Raw genomic sequence first — 25,609 nt, forward strand, 5'->3', positions numbered from 1 at the left:
TAGACCCCCAGGAGATTACTAAGTGATCAGCAACTGGACTGAATTCTCTCTAGCCCTGTGATGCCAGCCCATTTTGATACTTGGTCTGATCCTTCTTCCTGTTAGTCAATTCTTTGAGAGCAGAGGTATCTTTAGATATCTGGTGTCTACTATGAAACTTTCATTTGTTTAATTGAGTTAAAATGCTGTGAGTCACTGACAAAAGAGTGTGGGGGTCAGTGTTATTAGAAGCCTAGAGAAACTCCCTGAGCCCAAGGGGCCTGATAATAAAGTTCAGGAGGCAAAAACATTACCATCTTCTATCTAGCTTTCTACTAATGTCTCATTCCCCATCTCTTTGGTCTCTTTCATCTCTACACCACCCTATTATCTCCAACTTCATCTTAATTGAAAAAAAACCATGGGTACAAAACATAAAGGTATACTAGACCAAAGCTTCTTAATCTGTGGAGTCATGACTCCATCTGGGGACTTGTAACTAAATATGAGAAGTTATGTAATTATAATTTATTATTAGTAAATGTTTGACTTGTATACCTATTGTATACCTCTATACTTGGGGTCACATAAAAATTTCTTGGCCAAAAAGGGATTGCAAGTGGAAAAAGTTTAAGCCCTGTTCCAGATAATGTAGCTACTATAAATGGAAATCACCTTTTTTTGGTGTGTATGGGGGATGGGGATGTATGAATTTCATCTCTCCAGTTGAGTGATTATACATTTTATCTTCTATATTATCCTTCCTGGGCACACTGTCTGCTGCAGGCCTCTCAAGATTTCTGTGGGGACTTCTCTACCACAGAACCTTGCTGTCTAATGGGGTTTCCATTGGCATCTGGCATATTTTCTGGTGTTTCACCTATCACATGATAATTTATAGCATAATGTAGACTTGTGTTTTTCTCCCCCTCTTCCATATAACATAAATTATGGCCAGTTTGTCCTTAGCTCTCAAGGAGACAGACAAGGGCTTTATTTCAGCAGAGGTAAAAAGCTACCACAAACGGATAAGCTTTGTCGTGGTATTGTGAGGATGTGAGGGAGGCACAGAGTAGAATTAGCCACCCCTAGACATGCCCACGGACACTCTCACTGGATGACATTGTTATCAGTTTTCATACATATTCTTCTTTAATTGCTTGTTCTCTCTGACTTATGACAGTAATCATGCTTGTCACAACACTAACTCTCTGTTCACATCTCACTTCCACACACTCCACATTCTGTGACCTCAGGGATGGCTTCCTAGCCATACATACTCTACCAGTCACCAGCATCAAGAGAGTATTAGGATTGTTTCTCAATAAACCTGGGGAGTGGTGGGCAAAAATCCTGATCAGCTTGGAACCTTCTACTCTGTGTACCCATTCTTCTCCTTCAAGTCTGTCGTCCTTCCCAAGGCACAATTTACAGACCCCTCACCATCCTGATCAATTTTACCTCTTTTTTTGGCTTTGTATAACTCAATTATTTAATTATTGGACTGAAACGGAAGAATTAAGCTATGGCCATGAAAACTGAGAAGCCCCTTGTCAGCACACTTCCGTTCCTGCCTCAGGTTGTTCTTTTCTGTTCTTTCCCATTCATAAAGACTTTCATAAAGAAGCCTCATGAGTTTAGTGGTTAGAAAGCCATATATCATGTTGCCCACAAACCCCAGTAGCAAGAGATAGAAAGAGAACCCAACAGCAAGAGATTGAAAGAGAAATCTCATTTAAAATAACTGTAGATAATGTAAAATATTTGGGACAATATTGTCTGTCAAGACAAAGTCAGAAACTATATAAACACAATTACAAAGAAAGTCACACATCAATCCAAAGTAATCTCTGACTCTTAATGGGCATTTACTTGGCTTATTTCTGGAGTTACTCCTTTAATCAGCTCAGTTAAGAACCTATTTTCTTTTCTTTTCTTCTTTTTCCTTCTTTATCTTAGAAATACTAAGGTGCATTTCAGACACTTACTAGCTGTGTGATCCTGGACAAGTCACTTAACCTGTGTCTGCTTGTCAAATGCAGAATGAAGATAATGGTAGCCTCTACCTCCCGAGGTTGTTTGTTGTGAGGACCAAATGAGATAATATATGCAAAGCGCCTAGCACATAGTAGGTGCTTAATAAATACTTGTTTGCTTCCTTACTGTCCTATACTGTCTCTCTAATTTCTCAGATTAGAATCCTGTGACAATCTTTCACCTTCTTTCTCATCTTTTCTCTTTTTTTGGTCCAGGAAGATTCTCTTACATGCCCTTTTTATCTTTAGTCTCAATCCAAGCCCTCTTACAGTCATTCTTCACCTCCCTATTCAATTGTAGGAATTCCAATTGCTCTCTTACATCTTAATTAGCTTTATACTCAAATGTATTTCTTTAGTATACTTTCATTGCATCAAGACCATCTCCAATCCTCATGATCTATATCTTGCCACTGGACCCAGATGGCTCTGGAGGAGAAAGTATCATTGCTCACTTTGCACAGTCCTCCTTCACTTCAGACTAATTCATTTGCAAATCATGGCAACACCTTCCTGATCTTTTATTTGAGAATGAACTTCAAACAACAACAATAACAGTAGATTATTAGCAGCTTGAGGGCAGGAAGAGTGATTAAGCCTTTTAATATTACTAGACTGATAAAAGAGGGGGTGCTTTGTAGTTTATCTAGAAGTTAGCAAAGCATTTAGCAAAGTCTTACATGTTATTCATGTGAATGACATTTGGGCTATTTGATAGTAAAATTAATTTGGTTTGGAACCATTTGAATGATTGTACCCATTAATACATGAATATCAACTTAGAAGTTCTTCTGTGAGGTTCTCCAGGAAGCAGTTTTTGGGTCTGTTGTATTTAATATTTTTTTTTAAATCAATTAGATGAACTAATAAATGGTAGATTGACCCAAACTGGAATGGATTATTTAAACACTGAATGATAGGATTTCAAGATCTTTATTTTTTTCTCTTGTGATTTTTCTCTTATGTTCTGATTTTTCTCTCCCAGCATGACTCATAAAGAAATGTGTATTTTTAAAAAATTAATGTATATACATATATATATATATATATATATATATAACCAGAAAAAGAAAGCAATAAAAAAAAAGAAGAATAAAAAGATTTTGTTAGGAAAGAACACGAGAAGACTTCACATGGGAGGATGAGTGTGGTCAAGTATTATAAAGTCTATCATATGCAAGAAGGGGCTAGAACAACTTGGCCAAGTAGAATTAAGAGCAATAAGTGGAAGCTGCAGGGAAGAAATTTTCAGTTTAATAAAAGAATAAAAACTTCCTGAGAATCATAGCTATCTGAAATTGGCAAATTTGATCACTGGAAGGATTTTTGTTCAGGTGTATGTTGTCATCAATGTCTTCTGAGATTCCACCTAACTCTAAGATTATTTCATTCCATGATTTTATGACAGTTCACAGGTGGTATGGTGAGGGATGGGAATCAGCCTGTCTAACTAACTGTGACTAGAAAACTAGTCAGATCCAAAGACTGAGACAAGGAGTTTTCTCACAATTATATATCTTAAGTCACCTATATGTCTTAACTGAAAACTGGCCCATACGGACCAATCAATCATTGCTTCCATATTCCTTTTATTGTTCACAATCACTTGGGGAGGGAGGAGAATGGAACATTTATGATTTGTACCTGTTTACTCTCTCCCTCCTAACTCAGAAAGTCCTTAATATTTCCTCTAATTAGAAATCAGATGACTTTATTGTATTGTGGTTAATTGTTTCCATTTTAGTTAATTGGTGCTATTTAACTAATTGTTTTTAATGTATAAAAGCCCATCTTCCCCTCTATTTAAAGCCCAGACTCAAGCTGAGGAAGGGCCCTAATCTGGATTTGTAGGCAATCCGTGTGCATTGTTCAAGAAAGAGCTACACTCCAAAGCTCAGACCTTTGTTTCTTCAGTCATTTCATCTTTCACCCACTGCAAGGACAAACTAGGTTTCTTACTTCAAGGAGTTTTGTATTTTTATAGAATGAATGAAAAACAACAACAACAACAACAACAAATTGTTTTAAGTACTTACTATGTGCTAGAAATTATATGAATATCAAGGTTACAAATAAGAGATAGTCATTTTTTCTCAAGGAATTTGTGTTCTAGTTAGAGAATATCATATATATAAAAGAGTGATGGACAGGGAAAGAATTTTTTGGTTTAAGGCTAAGAAGTTATTCAGATGGTGGAGGGAACTGTGGGACAGACAATTGCTACAATCATTCCAGAAGCAATAGTAGTGTTAATTTTCATTACTGTTTCTAGAATAAGAGGTTGTGAACAAGATCACAAAGCTAGTCTAGTAAAGGGTAGTAGTTAGTCCATTGTAGCTCTAAATAGAAAAGAGGACTGAAAGGGGAAGTATTCAACCCAAATGCAGTTGAATTTCAGGCACCAGGGTAGGCTGGTGGCAAAGATTTTTAATGTAGTAAGAATTGGGGCCTTTGTGACCGGAGAGAATTAAAACCACAAATAGACCACAGCTTTGCTTTACAAATTCTACTCATACTCTACAAGTTCTAAACATAGGATTGCAAGGTGATAGTCAATACTTTAAAGAGCAAACTTTTTTTTTTTAAATAACTGGATTTTGCCACCTTGCCTAAGTTTTAGAAGAGTAGCAGCTATCTTAGTGTCCCAATGCCATTACTTACCAGCAAGGGAGATCTGACCTGTTCTGTTTCTGACCAGAAACAGCTAACCCCCAAGAGCTCATCATATTGATTCCAGACTTAATGTGGGCATTTAAAAATAGTCATAGCCCATTTTAACTCAGAACTCTTATGATTAAAATATTTGCCATCTACAGTCTTCCTGGCAGCTAGGATTATAGGTATGAATCACCATACCCTTTGATAACAAACTATATTAAAGGAAGATGAAATAGGATGTATACCTATTTTCTCCTGTTTCCCTCTCCAGAATACTGGGGAAATGTAGCTCATAGTCATCTTGGATTTAGAAGCATTCTGTTTTCTATCCCATTTAGATTACTTGCTGTTTTATTTCTCATATCTAAGTCTTTAAATGAACTCTGAACCGCCTCTGCCCCCTCTAACTTACAATCCTTAGGATCCTTCAGACATCAGTCATGTACTACTTTCTTTTACATAGATCTTCTCCTAATAAACTTCCACTTACTACTTTCTTAGATAAAACTTTATATATGTATATATGTGTGTGTGTATATACATGGATATATATATACATATATATGTATATATATATATATAATTTTTTTTCTTCATCTGTATTTGTGTTCATTTCTGACAGAATATAATCTCTTAGGAGATTGGATGTTTTATTTTTGTCTTTGTATTACCAGTACCTAGTAGAGTGCTTGACATAGTAGGCTCTTTCATCAATGCACTGAATGAATAAATTGATACAGTAGGAGAGCTGGCTCTAAATCCCAGTTTTTTCATGATGAGGTATGTGATCCTGGATAAGTCACTTAATCTCTCCCAGACTTAGTTCCCTCATATGTAAAACAGAGAAAGTAATACTTCTACTACCTACCCTGCCAATTTGTGCTGAGTATAGCAGCACTTTGTAAATCTCCAAAATGCTTTAGAAATGTAACCAATTATTATCAAGTGCTAGTTTGTATCACACTTATTTGTATATGTGGCATTTTCCCTTTCTGTACTATAAGGTTCTATGAGGCAGGAACTGAGTCTTATTTATCTTTGTATATCCCCAGTGCCTTGGTCTAATCTTTTATGTCTAGTATTTTCTTTGCATGTATTTTGAATATGCTTACACATTGATAGGGGAAGTGCTGGGGGGCTAGAGGGATCAGGAACAGCAGCTGTAATTCAGCTGAACATTGAAGGACTCCCAGGGGTAAGTAAGGAGGGAGTATACTGGAGGCACGGAGAACAGCTTGTACAAAAGGACAGAGATGGGAGACAAAATGTTACATGTGGGGCATGGTAAGGATGCCAGTTTGGCTGGACTATAAAGGGCATGAAAAGGAGTAATGTATAATAAGCCTCAAAGATAGCCAGCTTGTAAAATACTAGACATGGGAGTCTGCATTTGAACCTAGAGACAACAGGGAGAATGAATAGGGCTTACAATTGATTGGATGTGGAAGGAAAAAGGGAGGAAAGAGTCAGTGATAATTCCAAGGTCATGAACGTTGAAGACCTCGTCAATGGTCATGCCATCAACAGGAATAGTGAAGTCAGAAAGGGGAGCAGAGGTGGGGAAAGAAAATCAATTTGGCTTTGAATGTGTTGAGTTGGAGAAGGCAGCAGATCATCTGTGGAGATATTAAAGAAGCTGGAGTTTGGGTCTGGAGGGAGAGTGAGATTGGAGAGAGTGATGTGCGATAGAGATCAGAGTTGAAGCTGTGGCAATAGATGAGTTTGACACTTGCTAGAATGTAGAGAGACAGAGAAAGAGAAGAGAACAAGGTAGCAAGCAGAACCCTAATGGAATGCCTACTCCAAAGGGATCTGATAAGTAAATGACATTGCTAATTGTGAAAAAATCTCTCTTTACTCTCTTTACCTCTTAGAATTTCTGACTTCTTTCAAGACTAAGCTCAAAGCTAACCTTTTTCCAGGATGCCTTTTCTGGTCCCCCCCGGTTGTTAATGACCTCTTCATGAGATTACTTTGCATCTACTCCATATATCTTTTATGTTTCCATTTATTTAAATATTGTTTCTGCCATTAGAAGGAAAGATTCTTGAGGGCAGGGAATGTTTTTTTTTCATTTCTTTGATCCCTAATTCAATGCTTATCATATAGTAACCACTTAACAAATCCTTGTTGATTTGTGATTGATTGATAAAAGCAGCCCCCTAAAAGATCTCTCATTTTGGTGATATTTTGCTAATATTTAGCTCAAATTATAGAGTGGTAGGATGGACTAGAAAAAGAATACAGATTAAGAGCCCCATATTCTATGGTCTAGTTCTGATTCTGCTACTGACTCCCAACATGACTGCTGGGAAGTTCTCTACAGTTTTTCCAACTGTATAGTAGGGGTATACACAATCACTGGAGTGTTATGGAAATGAAATTCAAGACAAGTTATGAAAGGATTTGAAAAGGATAAAATGCTTTGCTCTGTATAAGCATGCAAAGTATTATTAGGACAATAGGCACCTGAAAATAATAGACCCACTAACAACATTCTATTCATACTTGTTCTGAATTCAGACCAGCCTATCCCCCAGTGAGTCACTGATTTAGTGAAGCAAAGAGTGGAGGGAGGTAGGAGGCAGCAGGCAAGAGGGAGAAGTGGGAGGAAAGAGAAGGCAGAAAACCCTTGAGGCTGGGAGAGCAAAGGAGAGGAGAGCAGAAGTGACTTAACTCATCTCAAGTGCCTTGTTTATCAAGGAGTCTTGGAAACATTTTAGAATGTTAAAGAAGGAAAGTACCAGCTGGACTGGTTTCATAATAGTCCACAGTGACCCACCTCATTTGAGTATCTTAATGAAAGCTCAAAAGTAATGACAGAATGATCATGATGATGATGACATTGTTGTTGATGATGAAGAAGAAAGAAAATGGCTCTCACACTCATTTTCCTATGCCATTTGATTTTGTGGGTTTTGAGCTCTGTGTCCAATGCGGAGCCTATAGAATGCTTATATGTCTTCTCCCCCCAGTGGATATGGAGTATGGTGCAAATTGTACAATGCTGGTTCATGGATATGAATGTTGCTGGAGACATAATTCTCAGACTCTAACTTTGTCCATAATACTTAGGCTGGTTTTTAAGGGGAAAGAGTTTGAGAAACAGAACACATCTAAGTCTGAAATCTAGGGGCTAGGGTTTTACCCTTGGCTTTATCACAAACTTAATGATCTTGAGCAAGTCACCATCTGTCTCTGAGCCTCTTTTTTTCTTAGGTTTAGCATGTTGAACTATCAGAAGTCAATCAGTGAAATCATAAGTAATATTTTAGACTGTTTGCTGGAGGCAATAGGTCTGCAATAGGTTGATGAGGTTCATCAGAAAAGAACAGACTCTTAGATGGAATTATAAACCTTGATGCAATGTCCAGCAAACATGTGAATCAAAGTTTGCCAATGCACTCTTCTCCCCTGTTGGTGAATACCATTTATGAAACTTGATGCCCTCCATTGGGCATCATTGGGGTTCCTTCTCCCACTCACACCTTGGTATGCCCCTCTCAGGCACTTCTCTGTGCACATCCACTTACTCATCCCCATGAAGACATTGTGTTTTGTGTCTTTTCCCTTTAGCTTCTACTTTTAGCTAATCACATGACTATAATAAATTCAAGGGGATGTTAATATAATGATAACATGGAACACATTTCAAAATGATTTTAATTTTAACAGGGTCCTCCAATGGCTTATTCTAAAGGTTGAGAGTTTGGTAATATAAAATTTCAGTATCTGTAATGTAGAGATGAGGGATACACTTTTAATTAGGGGGGTATTTTTAATGCTAGAAGGGGGTTCTCTTTCACTTTACAGAAGGGAAGACTGAAGGCCAGAGAAATTAAGTGACTTGCATGCAGTCAAACATGTGGTTATGTTTTCTATTTGGATTCTTTGACTTGAAATCTAGTAATCTTTCCATTGCACCACACTGCCTTCCATTTCAAAAGTTACCTCAGAGCCATAACTCTCAGGACACAAGGATCTGGGCAAACTGAGACATTAGGATAGTGTAGGACCTCCACTGAGAACATCATGAGAAAGGGAATAGTGACAGCACCGGCAAGTGATGGGGGTTACTTAGGTGGGGGGAAAGCCCATCATCTAGTAGCTTCTTTCTTAACAAATTACTATTGCTAACTGGATATTAGGCTCAGTTATTTCTACTTATATTAAGCTCAGTTATTTCTACTTATTAAGTGCTATCAGTACCCTCTAAATTTCAGTGCTCTAAGACCAATACCTAATCACTATATCTTAGTTAAAGCTCTGAGTGTCCCTCCCTTTCTATCATTTGCTCCATTTTCATGGAAATGTTCCAGATGGGATAATCACCCTAGATTCTTTCAATTTCTCATTTATTCCTCTTACCAGGAAAGAAGTCACCCACTCAAACCAGGGATGCAAGTACTTAGCACAGTCCCCGAAATTAAGGAAAGTTGCAGTGGTTATTAGTGGTGCCTAATGATATTTGCATAGATTAACAGACTTTAATGCAATCACAAATGCTACAATCCAGAGAAAATAATGAAGAAATCCATTACAAAGTCATAAAGTAACTAAGTCAATACAGCAATAATTTGATCCCATATTAGTAATAATTTCATCTCCTGCTGTAAGGCAATTTTCCTGTGCACACCATTTCTGGACAGTTTTATAAATATCACCTTTGTTTGAGATAATTAATTAGCAAAATCAAAAAATATATTGGTGGTATTTTATACGATAAATTAGTCATTAGGTTTAAACTGGCAGGCTGTAATAAAACTTATGAAGATGAATGTGCTCAGACTCCAAACCCTCCTTCCAAGCCGCCTGCCTTCCACCATCTTAATCCTCCAAACTACCACTGACTACTTGGTACCTGGGCCTCAAGTAGACCATCAGGTCCAGATGGAGAGAAGGCTATCATTGATATGTGGAAGGTAGACCCTGACTGCTGGTGGGGTGAAAGGAGGTCTGGCCTCCCCAAAACTCTAAAGGGCAATTAGTTTTTAGAATTTTCCCTTGCTATTTTTCTCCATTTCCCAATGTTTGTCCCTTAAATTCTCTGTCCAATTTCTGAATAAGGCAGTCCATAAAAGTATTAGTGATGAGGCTTAAGTCTTAGTTTTTCCAGGAAAACTGGTATTTACCCCCCAAAAAAATGAATGGAGATCTCTATTTTTGATACCACTTTTCCAGGTTAGGAAACACTGGTGGGGGACTCTGGGACATGTGTAATCATGAAACTGATATTTGATAAACTTCTGCCATTGGCAAGGAAGAAACACTCAGCTTATCAGGTGATTGAATTGGTTCCTTCAGCCCAGACAGTTTGGAGGGGCGAGGTGAGGAATGTGGGATGGTAGGGATAACTAATGGGAATATGAAGGTAGTAGCCAAGATGAGCAGATCCATAATGATAAGACAGTGAAAGCAGAAAGACTCAAAAAAGGGAGGTAGACATTAAGATTAGTTTAGAGTCATAGGATTCTATATTTGTGAAGCTGCTTAGTTGTAAAACTTTATATTAAAATATTTTAAATTTCTACTAACTGGATTTGCTTCTTTGCTTTACTGTGTCAAAATCTTTTTGGATCTGTATTTTTTTTTCCTATCAATATGTTAGTTGTCCCTCCAAGCTTGATATCATCTATAAATCTGACATGCATACCTTTATTCTAAGTTATTGATTTTAAAAATCCTGTGCTATTGCTCAAGGTCAAGGACAGATTTCTGAGGTATTACACTAGAGATCTCCTTCTAAATTGACACAGGAAGGGCAGAATCAAAATGGAGGAAAAATAGGAGAAAAAAGTATAGTCAGTTGGAATGTGTTGGAATGAATTCTGATTGGGAAATCCAAGAAGAGTCACATTGAGTCATTTTTTTTCCAGCCCAGGGCAGCTTAGGGTGATAGGGAGGATTGTTGACACTTGGGATGAGGTCTGTATGATGGGCATTTCAGAGCCCAGGAACTAAAAGAGCCGAGACTGGACACTAGGGCAAGAAGCACCAGACGAGAAGGAAATGACAGGGGAATCTCTCAACTAGAACAGATGAAGGAATTAGTGTCATCTGACAGCTCTGTATCTCACAACCAAGTTCTAAGTTGGACTAGAAGATAGGGGAAAGAAGAGTGGCCCCTAGAAAGCTCTAGCTGTACAGAGGAAGGAAGCAACAGTAACTGTGTAGCTCTGATCAGAGGGGACCTGAATTCTAACTTCCAATCCAGAGAAGTAGCCAGCAGTAGAATAACTGAGACAAGAATCCCAAACTAAAGCGGAGTCTGAAGTTTAGGCACTCTGAACTTGCATCACCTCCTAGCAGGCCAAGAGCAGCTGAATCCAGCAACAATCTACTAAACTCCCAACTTCCAGAGCTCATACCTGGAGGGCAATGAACAGACATCACTTCAGATCAAATCATATGAGGGGCCTTGAAAGTTTATAGCTATCCCCGCCTTGGCCCTAGCCTGAACTGTGAAAGCAGCACAAGGATGTAAAAGGACACAAGTTCAGGCCAGACATTTCTCCCCCAAATGCCCAAAGTCCAGAACTTATGTAAAGTCCAAAGTCAAGGAGGCTGGAAGAATGAGAAAACAAGAAGAAGCCAGTATAAAGAGCTGTTATAGTGATAGGGAAGCTTAAGACACAAACCCAGAAAAGAATGATTCAAAAAAAAAAAAAAAAATCAGCAAGCAAAGCTTGAAAGGAAAAAAAATGCAGCTTAAACCAACCAGAATTCCTGGAAGGTTTAAAGCAAGACTAATTTTTTTAAAGTGTTAAATTGGCATGGACTCATTAATGACTACTTTAATTTCATCTTTTCTAAATTCACCCAACTGTTCTATCTCTACAATCTACTATTTAGTTACCATCTTTCTCTACAGACTATATACAAGAAGAGCACAAGAGATCTTTGTCAAATGCTGAAATCAAAATCTTTATGTTGATACCATTACCCTAAACTACCTCCCAATGCTATGTGACCTATTCTTGATGAAGCCCTTAGTTATCATGACTTCCTTTTTTAAACTGACAAATTATCCTCTTAATGAGTTCTAGATTTTTTTCCAGGAATAGACAGTTAACATCATTGACAGTTAACATCTGCAGACACCACTGTTTTCCCAGTTTTTTGTTTTTCAAAATTGAATGAATATTTTTTCCTAGTAACTGGCCAGTTCTCTAAAGATCACCGCCAGCAGTTCAGCCATAACATTTCCTAATTTTTTTTTAGTCTCTTCAGCTACAAGGACTATTGATTTAAGTTCATGGAGGAGAAATTTAATGTCTAGTTACTTATCCTTGCTTTTTGCTACCCACTAACCATTTTTTCTTCTCTTTTTCAAAGTTCAAAGGTCATTCATTTAAAAGAGAAAACACATTCAAAATAAGACAAGTAGTTTAGCCTTCTTTGTGCTGTTCATTATTGTCATCTACTAAGTGATTCTATGTCTTTTACCATCTTCCTTTTTTCTTCAACATTCCTTTAACCACCTCCCTGCTATGTATGGCTATACTTAACATCCATAGCCTAAATTTATTTTGTTTAATTATTAATTATATCATGTAATATATAATATACCTATGTTTATTAATAATACTCATATAATTAATAATATTTTTATCCTACTTATAGGACAAGGCTACTCATTTGTGTTCATCATCAGTTACTTGACCTTTCCTTTTTTCTATATGTCTTTTAAAAATCTGAGGGTTTTTGCTAAATTCCATGTGCATCCTTGTTGATCTCCTTAGGCAGTTCCCCTTTTCTCTCCACATTTGAGTCTTATCTATTACTTATCTTTTTGTGCATTTGAATAGATATCTGACACTATGGGGATTTGTTGCTTGTTTTCTTCTTGGATATTAACTTCCATGAATTACTTGTATTCTGCCATTCTTCTGTGTTGTACCTCTTATTCTTGGCTTATCAAATCTGTGTTCAATTTTCTCTTTCCTTTTAAATTTAAAGCTCCCATGATTAGATTTGCAAGACTATGCAAATATATGTGTAGCAGATCTTTGGATTAGAATGCTTGGTCCCTTGGTACTCTCAACATTTGGTTCCTTGGTTCTGAAAATAGGAGGGGGCACCTCTTCCTTGCTTGTATGTCAATCATTCATCTTTGGTACAGTATTCATATTCCTTTCCCTCTTTCTCCCTCCCCCCCTCTTCATGGGGCACTGAGGGATGAACTAAGAGCCTCTGTAATGCATATTCTGGTAGTAATGCATATGCTTTAACAAGGAACCAGATCTTGTTTCACTGGAAGAGGTTCTGTTTCATAAAAAAGTGCTCCAATCTCTTTTTTTTCTGTGTGTGTGTGTGTGTGTGTGTGTGTGTGTGTGTGTGTATGTGTGTCTGTGTGTTTACCAGCCCTTATGCCAATATTTTGAATTGGGACACAAAAATCCAAATTCTATTCTCAGATACCACCTTCTTACCACAAGTCATTGATTTCCCAAATCTGCCTTTTTCTTATGAATCATCTAGCTTCAATTGGAAGTTGTGATAAAAACACCACCTGGATTACTCAAAGTTTTCATTTTTTGTTCAGGACCTCATAATGCTTCCCAGTAATTTCTATGTCCCTTCTGGCAATAGCTTTTTCCTCCCAAATGAATTATAAGAATTGAGGGAGTAGTCATTAATTTTGAGAGTTCTTCAGGGGCTCTTCACCAAGTACAAAATGTATGCCTCCATGAAAGATAGCAGAAATTTCAGTTCTTTATATCAGGTTGATAAATATCTGCCTTGGTATCATCAAAGAACTATCTACCATTTTTTCTTGTCTTCTTTCTCTGACTGTTATTGTCTTGGGATACTATGCTTCCAGCCAAGATTGCATTATATATTACTTTCTTTCATATTCTTCATATTCATATCCTTCCTTCCTTCCTTCCTTCCTTCCTTTCTTCCTTCCTTCCTTCCTTCCTTCCTTCCTTCCTTCCTTCCTTCCTTCCTTCCTTCCTTCCTTCCTTCCTTCCTTTCTCCCTTCCATAATTATTAAACTACTGGTTGCTATCAATTTACAAGCAAAAATTAATGGCATATGCTTATTAGGTACCTACTGTATACAGGCCTTGTAGAGCTTATAGGCTAGTTGCTTATGGTTCACTAAAACCCTGAGATTTTTTGTTTTTGTTTTTTCCCTACATGAATTGCTGCCAAATGTACAGAAATATAGAATCTCAGATTTGGAACCTCAGAGCCGATCTATCCCAATACAACTCTAAAAAGGAATAGTTCCCACTAGAAATCCCTAAGTACACATCTATCCTTTGCCACTGCCTCCTGAGACAGTTTAGTATATTTTGCAACAATTCCAAGTATTGGGACATCTTCCCTTATATTCAACCTCAATCTGCATTGCTTATAACAGATATATGCAAGTAATTGCAGCTTAATCACCAACATTTTTCCCCCCAAAGGATGATGATGCAAAAAAAAGTTCTATGGACAGATGCTCTGTGATTACAATATAAAGACAGCATTTGAAAGGTAAGCAAAACATAGGGATAGGGACTAGAATTGATATGAGGAACTTCCTGATAAGAAAATTCCTTTAACTAATTTAGATCTATATGTTTTCTGCAATTTGTCCTAAATCATTGAATGGTTAAGTGACTTGTTAAAGGAATACAGTCAATATGTGGCTGTCATATATACATACACATATATACATGTACACAGACATGTACATATGTGTGTATATCTGTATCTGTGCATATATAACAAAATATATATGAAAATGTTTGGGAGTAAAAGAATGAGAGGGACCAGACTTAGAAATTATATGGAAATTTCATCCACATAAATCTTTAATACTTTCTTTGAGAAGAGAATCAGACAATTCTGGACATGGGGAGTGCCAGTTAACATCACTAAAAATGAAATTGATTATATTCTCTAATGGATTGGAAATGACTTATTACTGATATGGGACTTTCCCCTGAATGAGCTCTGTGTGTATAATCATCAGGCCATAGACTTAGAGCAAAGATCAAAATTGAAACCAAATTATAAAACAGAATAATCATAAGAAGATATGTATTTCAATTAAAAACAACTCCATATGATATATTAAATAAGCTACCAATACTAATAAAAAGAAAAAGTGGGCAGAAAAAAAATTATATTGATTATAATAATATTAGATTGAAGTTTAACTTATGTAAATAAGTGACAGACAAGGGAGAACTTTGTTAATCAGCAAACATTTTTCAGCAAAATTTTTCAAAAAAAAAAAAATCAGCAAAAAAAATTCTAAGCAGAAATATGCCAGCTGAAGACATTGAGTGTGTGTATAGACATTATACATACATACATATATGCATGTATGTATGAAAACATAAATATGAGGAAAAATAGTGCAAAAAACATCACTATGGAAATATAAGAGAAAAAATGTATATGAGCTTGCTATTTGGTAAGTGTGAAGGGCCCTAACAAATTGGGTAGACCTCCTGTGGCAACCTTAGGGAGGACATAGATGAAAATCACACAGGATGAGAAAGCAGGTAGGGATATGATCTGTATCAATAGGGAGGAATACTCATATTGATGTATTTGTATATTGGAATTGTAAAAAAAAAAACTTTATCTATTATTACTTATTCTTACTACTCTAATACTAACACTCATCTATTACTATGTGTGAGTATTTTTTCTATGACATAAATTGTAATGGTAGAATTCTAGAAGACTGCCACCCTGGGGGACATGAAAGTCATAAATCATCAATAAGGACTTAGAGAAGTAAGTGGAATTGATAATTTGGAATGGAATAGAGATGATTGGTTCTTGGGCTTAGGTTTTCCAAACATCTCTATATTACAAATGCACTAATTGTTGTTGCTCAATCAGGAAAAGGGAACTTAATAGGATATACAAGATGATATTTTGAAATAGGAAGAGAAAGCAACCTGGTCTTGGCAATTGGAAAAAAGAATCATATGTAAGGACATATAATTCAGAGATATTTCAGGAAATGACAGAGATTCAACGAGACCATGTAAACACTTATCTTCACAATGCCAGAGAGGGTTGAGGAAAACACAAGATTGCCAGAATTGAGAACTATTAGGATTTTCAGAAAAGTCAAGATTACTGGGACATCAGTGCAGGCTGGTCTAAACTGCAGTAGAGAAATCTTTAGGTTACAGAGAGGTTTTCTCATTCAGGATTCCTTGGGTAGTAGAAGAGAGGAATAAGGACAGGAACAAATATCCCATAAACCAAACCCATTTTTAGTAATTTTAGGATAAGATATATGAATCCTTTGCTTATGTAATTAATATGATCTAATTTTTTTCTCTTTAATAACAAAGAAACACCTTTTATAAAAAAAAAAAAAAAGCACTCGATTTCATCTTGGCTGACTTAAGTAGGATAAAAACCCCATCTTAGACCAAGAGAAGAAGAATCAGAGGTCCCATCATAATTAGACATGGGAGTGACAACAGCTATCTCTGATTAGTGCCTGGAACTACTGGATGACCTGAGAGCTATTAGATAGGTGAGAATTTAGGATCAGGAGAGGCAGAGATTGTAGGTTGTGATTGTAAAAGCTGGTTTTCCCCCATGCAGCACCTATGTGCAGCTTTCTGAATTTTTCCCTGTTAAATTTCATTGTGTTGGTTTCAGACCAGTGTTTTAGCCTGTTGAGAGCATTTTGAATCTTGATTCTGTTGTCTATCATATTAGCCATTCCTCTTAGCTTCATGTCTTCTGCAAATTCAATAAGTATGTTTTCTGTCTTTATTCAAGACATTGATAGGAATGTTGAAAAGAACAGGGATAAGGACAGGGTCCTGTGGTATTGCTCTTATAGAATTCTCTCTGGGTCGATAGTGATACACATTCATTTTTATTCTTTGGGTTTAATTCAACTAGCTGAGAACCTACCTAAATTGGACCCCACATCTATTTATCTTGTCCACAAAGATATTACAAGAGTCTTTGTCAATTCCAGATAAACTATATCTATGGCAATCCTCTGATTTTTCAATCTAATAATCTTTTTTTTTTTTTTTAAGAAATGATATTACTTTGAAATGCCTTACTCTTAGTGAACATGTCCTGGATCCTAGTGATCACTGCTTTCTTTCTCTTTCAGATTGTTCACAAATCATCTGTTTAATTACATGTTCTAGAATCTTGTAGGACTGAAATCTAGTTGACTGGCTTGTAGTTTGTGGTGTCTAACACTGTTTCCTTTCCTTTGGACCATTATGTTCTCATTCTTGGTGTTTGTTTTTTTTAATTTCATAATGATTAACAATGGCTCTTTGTTCATATCTGCCTGTTCCTGGTATACTAGAGCTGCAAAGAATATGAGAAGTTGCCTTGTTCAGCCTCTTCCTTTTACATATGAAGTAACTAGGGCATAGAATGATTAAACGACTTGCTTCAAATCCTCTAGCAAGTTAGTGGCAGAGCCAACAATAGAATCTAAATCTCCTGATTATCAGTTCCAGGTTTGTCCACTTCACCATCACTCCTTTTGATTTAGCTCCATGGGTAATAATTTGCTTGGGTCTTGATAGTTTAATATTTAAAGTAATTAGGTATTCCCTTTTCATTTATCTTGGGCTTCCAATCTCTTTCAAGGATATTTGACTGTTTCTAATTTGAACATCCATCTTCCTGATCAAGAAGATGGAAGAAAAGTCAAGTAATTTCTTCTGTTTTTATCATTGATTAGAATTATACCATTTGATCCAGTTATGGACCTTCCCTTTGCTCATCAATTTATTCTGTATATAAGTAAAAATATATGTATTTGCATGTATGTATATATGTGCCTGTTTTAGTTTCCTTATCATGTTTCCACAGGTATCAACTCATTCTGGGCTTTTTTGTTTGTTTGTATCACTCTTTCGCATTCTTTCCTTAGTCATATAACTTTTCTTTCATTTTTTCATGTTTGTCTTTAAAAAACATGAATTCATCTAAGACTCCCTGCTTCTCCATTTTCTTTTAGAGTCTCCCATTCTTTTTGGGTCTTATTTCACTTTCTTCTCCAGACTGCTAACTATTCTCCTAATTTAATGATGTACTCTCTTGCTTCCATGCTTTTGCTAGGCTGTCTTCCATTCTGGGTATGAATTCTTTCCATCACTTTGGAAATTGGAATTTTTCCTTGCCTTTGAGGTGAGGTCAAGTCAGGTGCCACCAAAGGCCCTGCAAATGTCTTTCTGTTTGACATATTCTAAACAATTATCTCAGTCTTGCACATTAGCACAATAGCTAGGGGTACAAGTGAAATTATTAGTCTAGTAATTAGTCCCACTGCTATTGTATGGGGAGAGTTTTTTAGCCTGTAAGGCTGACCCTATTATCCTTGGACTGATCTGGGTATTAGCAGAGAAAGGATCAGTTTCAAGTAAATTTCTAGGGCTCAGGAAGAGCCCCACTATATTTTCTTAGTCTCTCAGAGATTTATTTATGTAAGTGTTATCCTTTGTATCATAGTCAATGCACTGACCTGGGAAAAGGTATACTGAAGGCATAATTGTGTTATTTTCTACAGGAAAGGGAGGAAGCAAAAGAGACTTATTGTCTGCCCCCAAACCCAAAAACTCAGTCTATTTACCATGAAGGGTTAGGGTATGATGAAAAAGCAAGTCAAATATTATCAAGATTGCATATCTAACATTGTGATTGCATGAGAATTTCCCTTGTCATCTTAGGGTAATGTTTGAAAAGTCCAGCTATAACATTTGTGGAATAATTTTTCAGTTATGTGTTTTAGAAAGTAAAGTCCTGGAGAGCAAGGATTATAAACCTTAATTTTTGTGGTCATAAACATGGAAGGCACTTAATATCTTTTGTACTCCTTCTACCTTGAGATCTATTTATGATTCTAAGACTCAAATTGAACTGAGCCCATTTCCCTTATAGAGTTTCTGGTCATAAATCTCTATCTTGCTTCTGAACTTGATTATTCAGTTTTCATTCAACAAACATTTATTGAAGATTTATTCTATTACAGATGAGAGGCAGCACAGCCAAAAAGATTGGGGCTGGCTCCAGAGTCCTGAAAATGATCTGCATTTGAGCTCTACTTTTGCCTCATACTAGCTGTGTGAACTTAGCTTCTTAGCACTCAAGACTATCTCTAACACTATAATGGCAGAGTAGGTGCCGGCTGCCTTCACATAGGGAATTTCTTTACTCAGAATTCCTTATATTGGTGAAAACAGAAATCCAGCCCCCCCAAAAGTGTTAATTATTATGCTGGTCCCTAGGGATTCAAAAGAAAACTGGATTCTGGCCCTGAAGGAGTTTACATTTTATTGTTGAAAGCCATTTTCCTAAAACTTAGGAAATGTGTATGGTTATGGCTGGTATATGTTTTTCCTTTCTTAGCTCTTACGATTTCTAAAATGGCGTGGTCCCAATCTCCACAAGTTTCCATGTCTTCCATATCACTAATGGCTTTTCTGACAGATGTCAGGGACTTAAAACCCCCACCACTAATATGGCTGCCTCTGTACTAGATTTATAATCTATGTTGGAAAAGAGTCAGCCTGGCATCATAGCCTTGTAGGCAATAAGACTCTGTTCAAGTTTTGCCACTGAAACATACTGTTTGATTGTGGGCAAGTTAGAACCTCTCAATTAAATAAGGCAATTAAAAATGACAGAGAAGCTGCTGACCTATTCAGTGGAGGATTCTCTATAAGAAAGCATCTTCAATTGTCTCCACTTGGCTTGGTGGTCTGTAGTATAGAGCTACTGTAATATCCTTTCTCCTTTACTTCCCTTTTTATCCCTATCCCAGTTCTCCAACCACACTCCCTGTGTTAGATTGATGGATTTTTCATGCACTCTTGAGGTTCAGCGCTACTTGCACCCATCTTGGCTACAATCAGATCTGTAGCTTTTTGAATAAGGCATTTTTTTTTCCATTCTTCCATTGCCATATTTCATACACCAAGTCTCAGGAACACATACTTACCATGTTACGTTAAAATGTATTGACATTGTAACCCATGCTCTGTGCCTTGGTAAATATACATCTTAGAGCGTGAACATTATTTCCAAACTAGCTTCTTTGTTACATTCCTCCGAGAAGTGCTGAGTACCACCTCTGCTATGCTGCTTCTTTCTATGCCGCACATGTTCTTCTGCATAATACCGTTTTACAGTTTTGTCTGCACCTTTTTCTCCCTCCCACTCAAGTTTCTGCTCAATGCTTGGTAAGTCTTGGAGCTGTGCACCAGCCACATTCTCTCCAGTCCTCCCGTGGTGTTCTCTGCCTCTTACCAGACAGGCAGCATGGTGTAATAGAAAGAACATTGCTTTCAGAGTTAGGAGCCCTGGAGTTGAGTCCCATCTCTGATGCTTATTAGCTGTGTGACCCTGAGCAAATCAGTTACCCTTTTTGAGTCAGTTTCCTCATCTGTAAAATAGGGACAATCATATTTGCTGTGGGGAGGAAAGTGCTTTGCAAACCTTCAAACACTTTAAATGTGAGCTATTATTATTATTATTATTATTATTACTATGATTATTCATTATTATTGTTATTGCCAGGAGCTCACCTTTCTGGTTTCCATGGCAATGATCCAGAAAAACAAATCCTGTTCTTTGACACCATCTATATAGCCAGCTATTTACTTCCCTCGTCCTCCTTTCACGTCCATAGTCATGACCTTCAAATGAAAGAAGAGATGAGTCACAGAATCTTAGAGCTGGAAGGGACCTTAGAGATTATCTAGTTCAACCCCCTCATTTGACAGATGAGGAAGTTGAAGCCCAGAGACAGGAATTGAATTGCCCAAGGCCACTCAGCACGTGGCAGGTCAAGGACTTGAACCCGTGTCTTGTAACTCCAGCTCTAGCGGTCTTTCCACTACACCATAAGTTATTTGCCCTCTCCAGGCCATCCTCCATTTTGCCGTGTCCCCCAAACTTTTCATTTGCTAATCAAAACTTCAAAGAGATGCAGTTCAAATTTGTTTTATTCTCTTTTTGATGTGTGTGATGATATCACTTATTCCCATGTACATGGACAGAAGTGGACAGCGATGGGGAATCCTCTCCACCACCCCACGGATACATAGTCTAGGAAGACAGCACACATCCTGAGGAGCGCGTCAGGTTTACATACCTGTGTGCCCTTCTGCGGGGATCACCAATTACAGGGATACACCTCTTCTTTGGGAGGGAGGTCACAGGATTCCACCCACTTACCGGTGCCTGTGAATCCTCTTGAGGGTTTTAAGAAGTTTCTTCTTCAGAATGTCTAGAATCACCCTGTCCCAGAGGATCCCACTTGCACTGGGTTTTCTCCTTCATTTTCTCTCCAGTGCAAATCACCCCCTTTCACTCCCTTGAATCCTTTTCTTTCCCACCCGAAGCTTTTCTGATAACAATCTTTCTGATAAACCAGGTTTACCAGAAGTAGAGAGGTGGTCTTCACACACATTCACTTTCCCCCTCAGGCAAGAAACTTTTGTATATGCATGTTTAATTGATGACTTTTTCCAGCAGGAAGGAACATAAAGATAGCTCCTATCCTGCAGGTCACTGCAATTGTTTTCTTGTATTCCGAGTTCCTTACTATCTAGATGGACCGATCACCCTTCTTGGCCACCCCCTCCCCCCACCCCCACCTACCTGTTTCTGCTTCTGTTCATGCAGCTCCTGGGTTGATGACTCTCTGGAAAAGCATTGCTTTGGAAACCCCTCCACTTAACCCCACTCCTCTAGTTGGTAACTTGCTAATTCATTGAATGTTAGAAATTAGCAAGTTTTTAGGCGCTCCCTCTTAGTAGACACACACAGAACCCAAGAAAATAATTCTTCTTTCCTCACACACTCAACCACAGGCATAAACAGTATTAACATACTCATTTCCCCCCAAACTATTCAGAGTTTAGGGGTGAGGTGGGGCGGGCTGTCCTTGTTTATGTCATGAGTTTAATTCTTCATACTATATGATATATATACTCTATGGGATGTATGTATGTGTGTGTATATATATACATATACATATATTATATGGCATATGTATTCTATATATGATACATGGTATATATATATTTATATATATGTAACATATGTGTGTGTGCAGACACACATATATATGTATATACTCCATATACTATAAATATATGAATACTTTTCAGGCATTTTTGTTGGTTCCTCATCCTTTTTTGACTCCCCAAATGTTGGTGTTCATCAAGCCTATGTCCTCAGGCTTCTTCCTTCTTTATCTCTCACCTCATCTCTTTGATGATCTCATCTACTTCCATGACTTTAATTATCACCTGTATGTAGATGGCTCCCAATCTATATATCCATCTACAATGTCTCTCAAGAACTTTAGTTTAATTTAGTTTAATTGTCTGCGTTCCTATCCTCTTAGATCTCTCCTAGAATATCTTAAAATGAATATCATCTTTTCACATCAACTTGCCCCTCTTTTCAACTTTCCTATTTGTATAGGAGCATTACCATCTGCCCAGATAGCACTCTATCCACTGTATCACCCAACTCATGACAGCTAGGTGTTACAGTGGATAGAGAACTAGGGCTGGAGTCAGAACCTTGAGTTCAAATTTGGCCTCATCCACCTAATTAGCTGTGTGACCCTGAACAAGTCACTTAACCTCTGTCTGCCTCAGTTTCCTCAATCACAAAATGGGTATTATAAGAACAGCACCTCTGTTTTATGGATCAAATAATCATATTTGTGAAGCAGTTAGCACAGTGTCTGGCACAGAGTAGGCATTTAATAGACACTTATTCCTTCCTTTCTTCCAGTTACCCAGGCTTGAAACTTTGTAGTTCTTAACTCTTTCCTCTCCTTTGCCCCTTACATACAATCAGGTGCCAAATCCTATTAAGTCTTCCTTCACAATGTTTTTTAATCTTTTATTTACTTCTTTTCTTTCCTTGACAGTCTCTTGTCCCTAAACCTGAGGTCAATGTCCTCTCTGTCTAGACAGGCTTAGTTTGCCCTACCTTATACCCTTCTTTTTTTTAACCAGTTTCTCTATTGCTCAGTGTACACACACCCTATTCCCTTTCCAGTTCTGGAATATTGTCATTGTTACTGGAAAGGGTCTGTCAATCTACTCCCCTATGCCATTCTTACAATTTTCTAATTAAAATACTATGAGGTCTATGTGTGTTTTGTCCCTTTATGTATGTTGTCTCCATAGAACTGTAAGCTCCTTGAAGATAGAAAATATTTTTACTTTTATATTTGTAACCACCCTCCCTCATTCCCTCACCCCAAGCTTAGCACAGTGCTTGGCATCTGTGGTAAGTGCTTAATAAATGATTTTTACTTAGTCATTCATTTTGAGCCAGAGTGAATATGAATAGTAATTTTTCTGTCTTGGCCAGAAACATTGAGGGTATTCTTCTTCTAAGACTGGATTTTGTTTGACCAGGTAAAAGAGGCCATTCTTTGTCTCAATTCTTTCCTAGTCTTAATCACTGAATGGACATTACCTCAGTCAAACTGAGACCCGTTAAAGATTTTAACTTAAAAAGGCCTAGGTTTCCCAATGCTTATAGGGCCATCTCCAGTCATCCTGATCTATATCTAGCCACTGGACACTGATGGCTCTGAAGGAGAAAGTGAAGCCAGTGACCTTGCACAGCTCTTTTTCACTTCAGTCCAATTCAATTACATGTCATGGCATTACTTCCTTGATGTCATGGTCCCCTTTAAGGATGAAGGACAAACTACAATAACAACAATGTTCTACTCATACTACCACTAGACTAATTCATGCTCTAATCACCTCTTGCCTGGACTGTGGTCAGAGCTTCCTAACTGGCCTCCATGCTTCTAATTTCTTCCCTCTTCAGTCTATTGTTCACACTGCCACCAAAATAATCATTGTCATTCACAGATCAATGGTACTCCCTTGCTAAATAAACCAAAGCCCATCCTTCTCTCTCTGCTGCCTATAGGATAAAACACAAACTCAACCTGGCACTTGAAGTCCTTCCAAACCTGGCTCTAACTACCTTTCTGCCTCATTTCATGTTGTTTTCCTTCATGCAGCCTTTGCTACAGACAAGCTGGACTCTGATATTATCCAGCCCTTTTCTATCACTGTCATTCATTCAGCCACTCTTAGGGACTTAGAAAGTACCTCATCTCTATTTCTTGGAATCCCTATCCTTCAAGTCTCTATTTAGTGGCTACCTTCTCCATGAAGCCTTCCCTGATGTAGTTAAAAGGGAGTTTTCCCCACTCCATTGTCAATTTTCCTAAAGAATTTTGTCTAGATCTCTGCCTCTATTAATCCTACCTAGCTTACTTATTTGTATACATGTCTTATGCTCCTCTCTTACCCCAAGTATATTGTAGTCCTCGAAGGCAGGGACTATGTTGCTTTTCATCTTTCTCTATCTGTTATTTTCTTCCATGTACCTTGTACATTGTAGCTTCTTTACAGTTATTGAGCTGAATTGAATAGTGTAGTGGATATTGGTTTGGGAAGTTAGTCACTGCCACTGACATATGAACTGGTTTTGGACAAGTCAATTTCTCTGAGCCTCAGGTTTTTCTCTAAAATGGGGATAATTATCCCCATTCTGCCCACTGAAGGGGAATGGTATGAGGATTGATTTAGAGGGTGAATATGAAAGAGTTTTGCAAAGCATCAAATATAATAATGACAGTTACAATATATTAAAATGTTCTTCAAGACCCATCTTTCTTTTTCAACTCTATCCTACCCTCTTTTTCAACACAGATTTTCCACTTGAACCCAGATTATTACACATCATGCTCATTTCTGCCTCTGTGCCTTTATTCATTTCATTCTCCTTCCCCCAGATATTCAGCTCTTGGTCTCTGGTTAGTTATTATATAGCAAAATGACCCATGTGCTGTGTATCAAAATGCCTAAGTTTTGGTCCCACTTTGGCCATTAACCAACTAGAACAAGTCACTTAAAGTCTCTGGGCCTCAGTTTTTTTTTATTGACAAAATGAGGAAGTTGGACCAAATATAGGTCCTGTTCAGCTCTAAAGTCCTGGTTATCCTTTAGGATCCATATCAAACCTACCTCCTTCAGATTACACCTTCTTCTTCTGTTCCCTTATAATACCTTGTAACCCATACAACTTCGTTCTTAATCACGTACTATCCCCTATTTGTCTCAAATTAAAAATATTAGTCTCATCTTCTCAACTGGACTGGGAGCTCCCCAATAGGCAAAGAAAATAATTTCTCTTTCCTCTTCTCTGCAGCCCATCTTAGCACAGACTGAGTATATGGCAAGTACCTAGTGAATGATGATGAATGAGCTAACTAGATAGATTGAGGGCAGGAGAGGGACTCGTCAAACCAGAGGAGGTCCGCTGAGATATTGTTTATAGATTTGATTTAGAAAAGACACAAGCAGTTATCCAGATTAATTTTAAAACTTATTTTTGTAGATGAAGAAACTGGGTTAAATGATTTTCCCCAAGGTCACATGTAGTATAACTGGGATTTGAACTCAGGTCTTCTATCCTTAATGTCTACTGTCTTTTTTACTATACCTTTGATGAACTTGTTAGTTTTGTTGCAGATGGGATTCTCTGTCAAGTATAGGTTGAAGCTCCAAGATCTTTAAAGAGAAGACCTAAGGCTGAGCTGGCCCACTGCATGATCATGGCTCTAGCTTTCCTCTCTATATTAATTCCCTTGTCTCCTCCAATGTTCCTAATGGCCTTAATGTGCCTTTCCTTGGCAGAATCAATGATTCAGAAGTTCACCAAGGATAAGTTGTTTTAATGGACATTAGTCTGAAATCTGAATCAGTGAATGAGAAAGCAATGGGAAGAAGGAGTTGAGATGGGAGAGAGAAATGGGCAAATATAAGGAAGAAGATAAAGGGGTGGAGGTTGAAAATTAAAAAAAAAACTCTTTTTCTTGTTTATATAAACGGAGTAATCAGCCATTAATGTGAGATGAAGACCAC

At 37.5% G+C, this 25,609-nt stretch overlaps 1 protein-coding gene across 1 annotated transcript in view; it reads right to left on the reverse strand.

Annotated features, from left to right (window-relative positions):
- The window catches only part of CELF4 (CUGBP Elav-like family member 4), a 553,093-nt gene that overhangs the window by 79,148 nt on the left and 448,336 nt on the right, over positions 1-25,609 (reverse strand). The window contains 1 exon segment of the mRNA XM_074279239.1: positions 294-299. Within this exon segment, the coding sequence (XP_074135340.1) occupies positions 294-299 (6 nt within the window).

This window comes from Sminthopsis crassicaudata, chromosome 1 (genome assembly GCF_048593235.1).
Source record: "Sminthopsis crassicaudata isolate SCR6 chromosome 1, ASM4859323v1, whole genome shotgun sequence".
Classification (NCBI taxonomy): domain Eukaryota; kingdom Metazoa; phylum Chordata; class Mammalia; order Dasyuromorphia; family Dasyuridae; genus Sminthopsis; species Sminthopsis crassicaudata.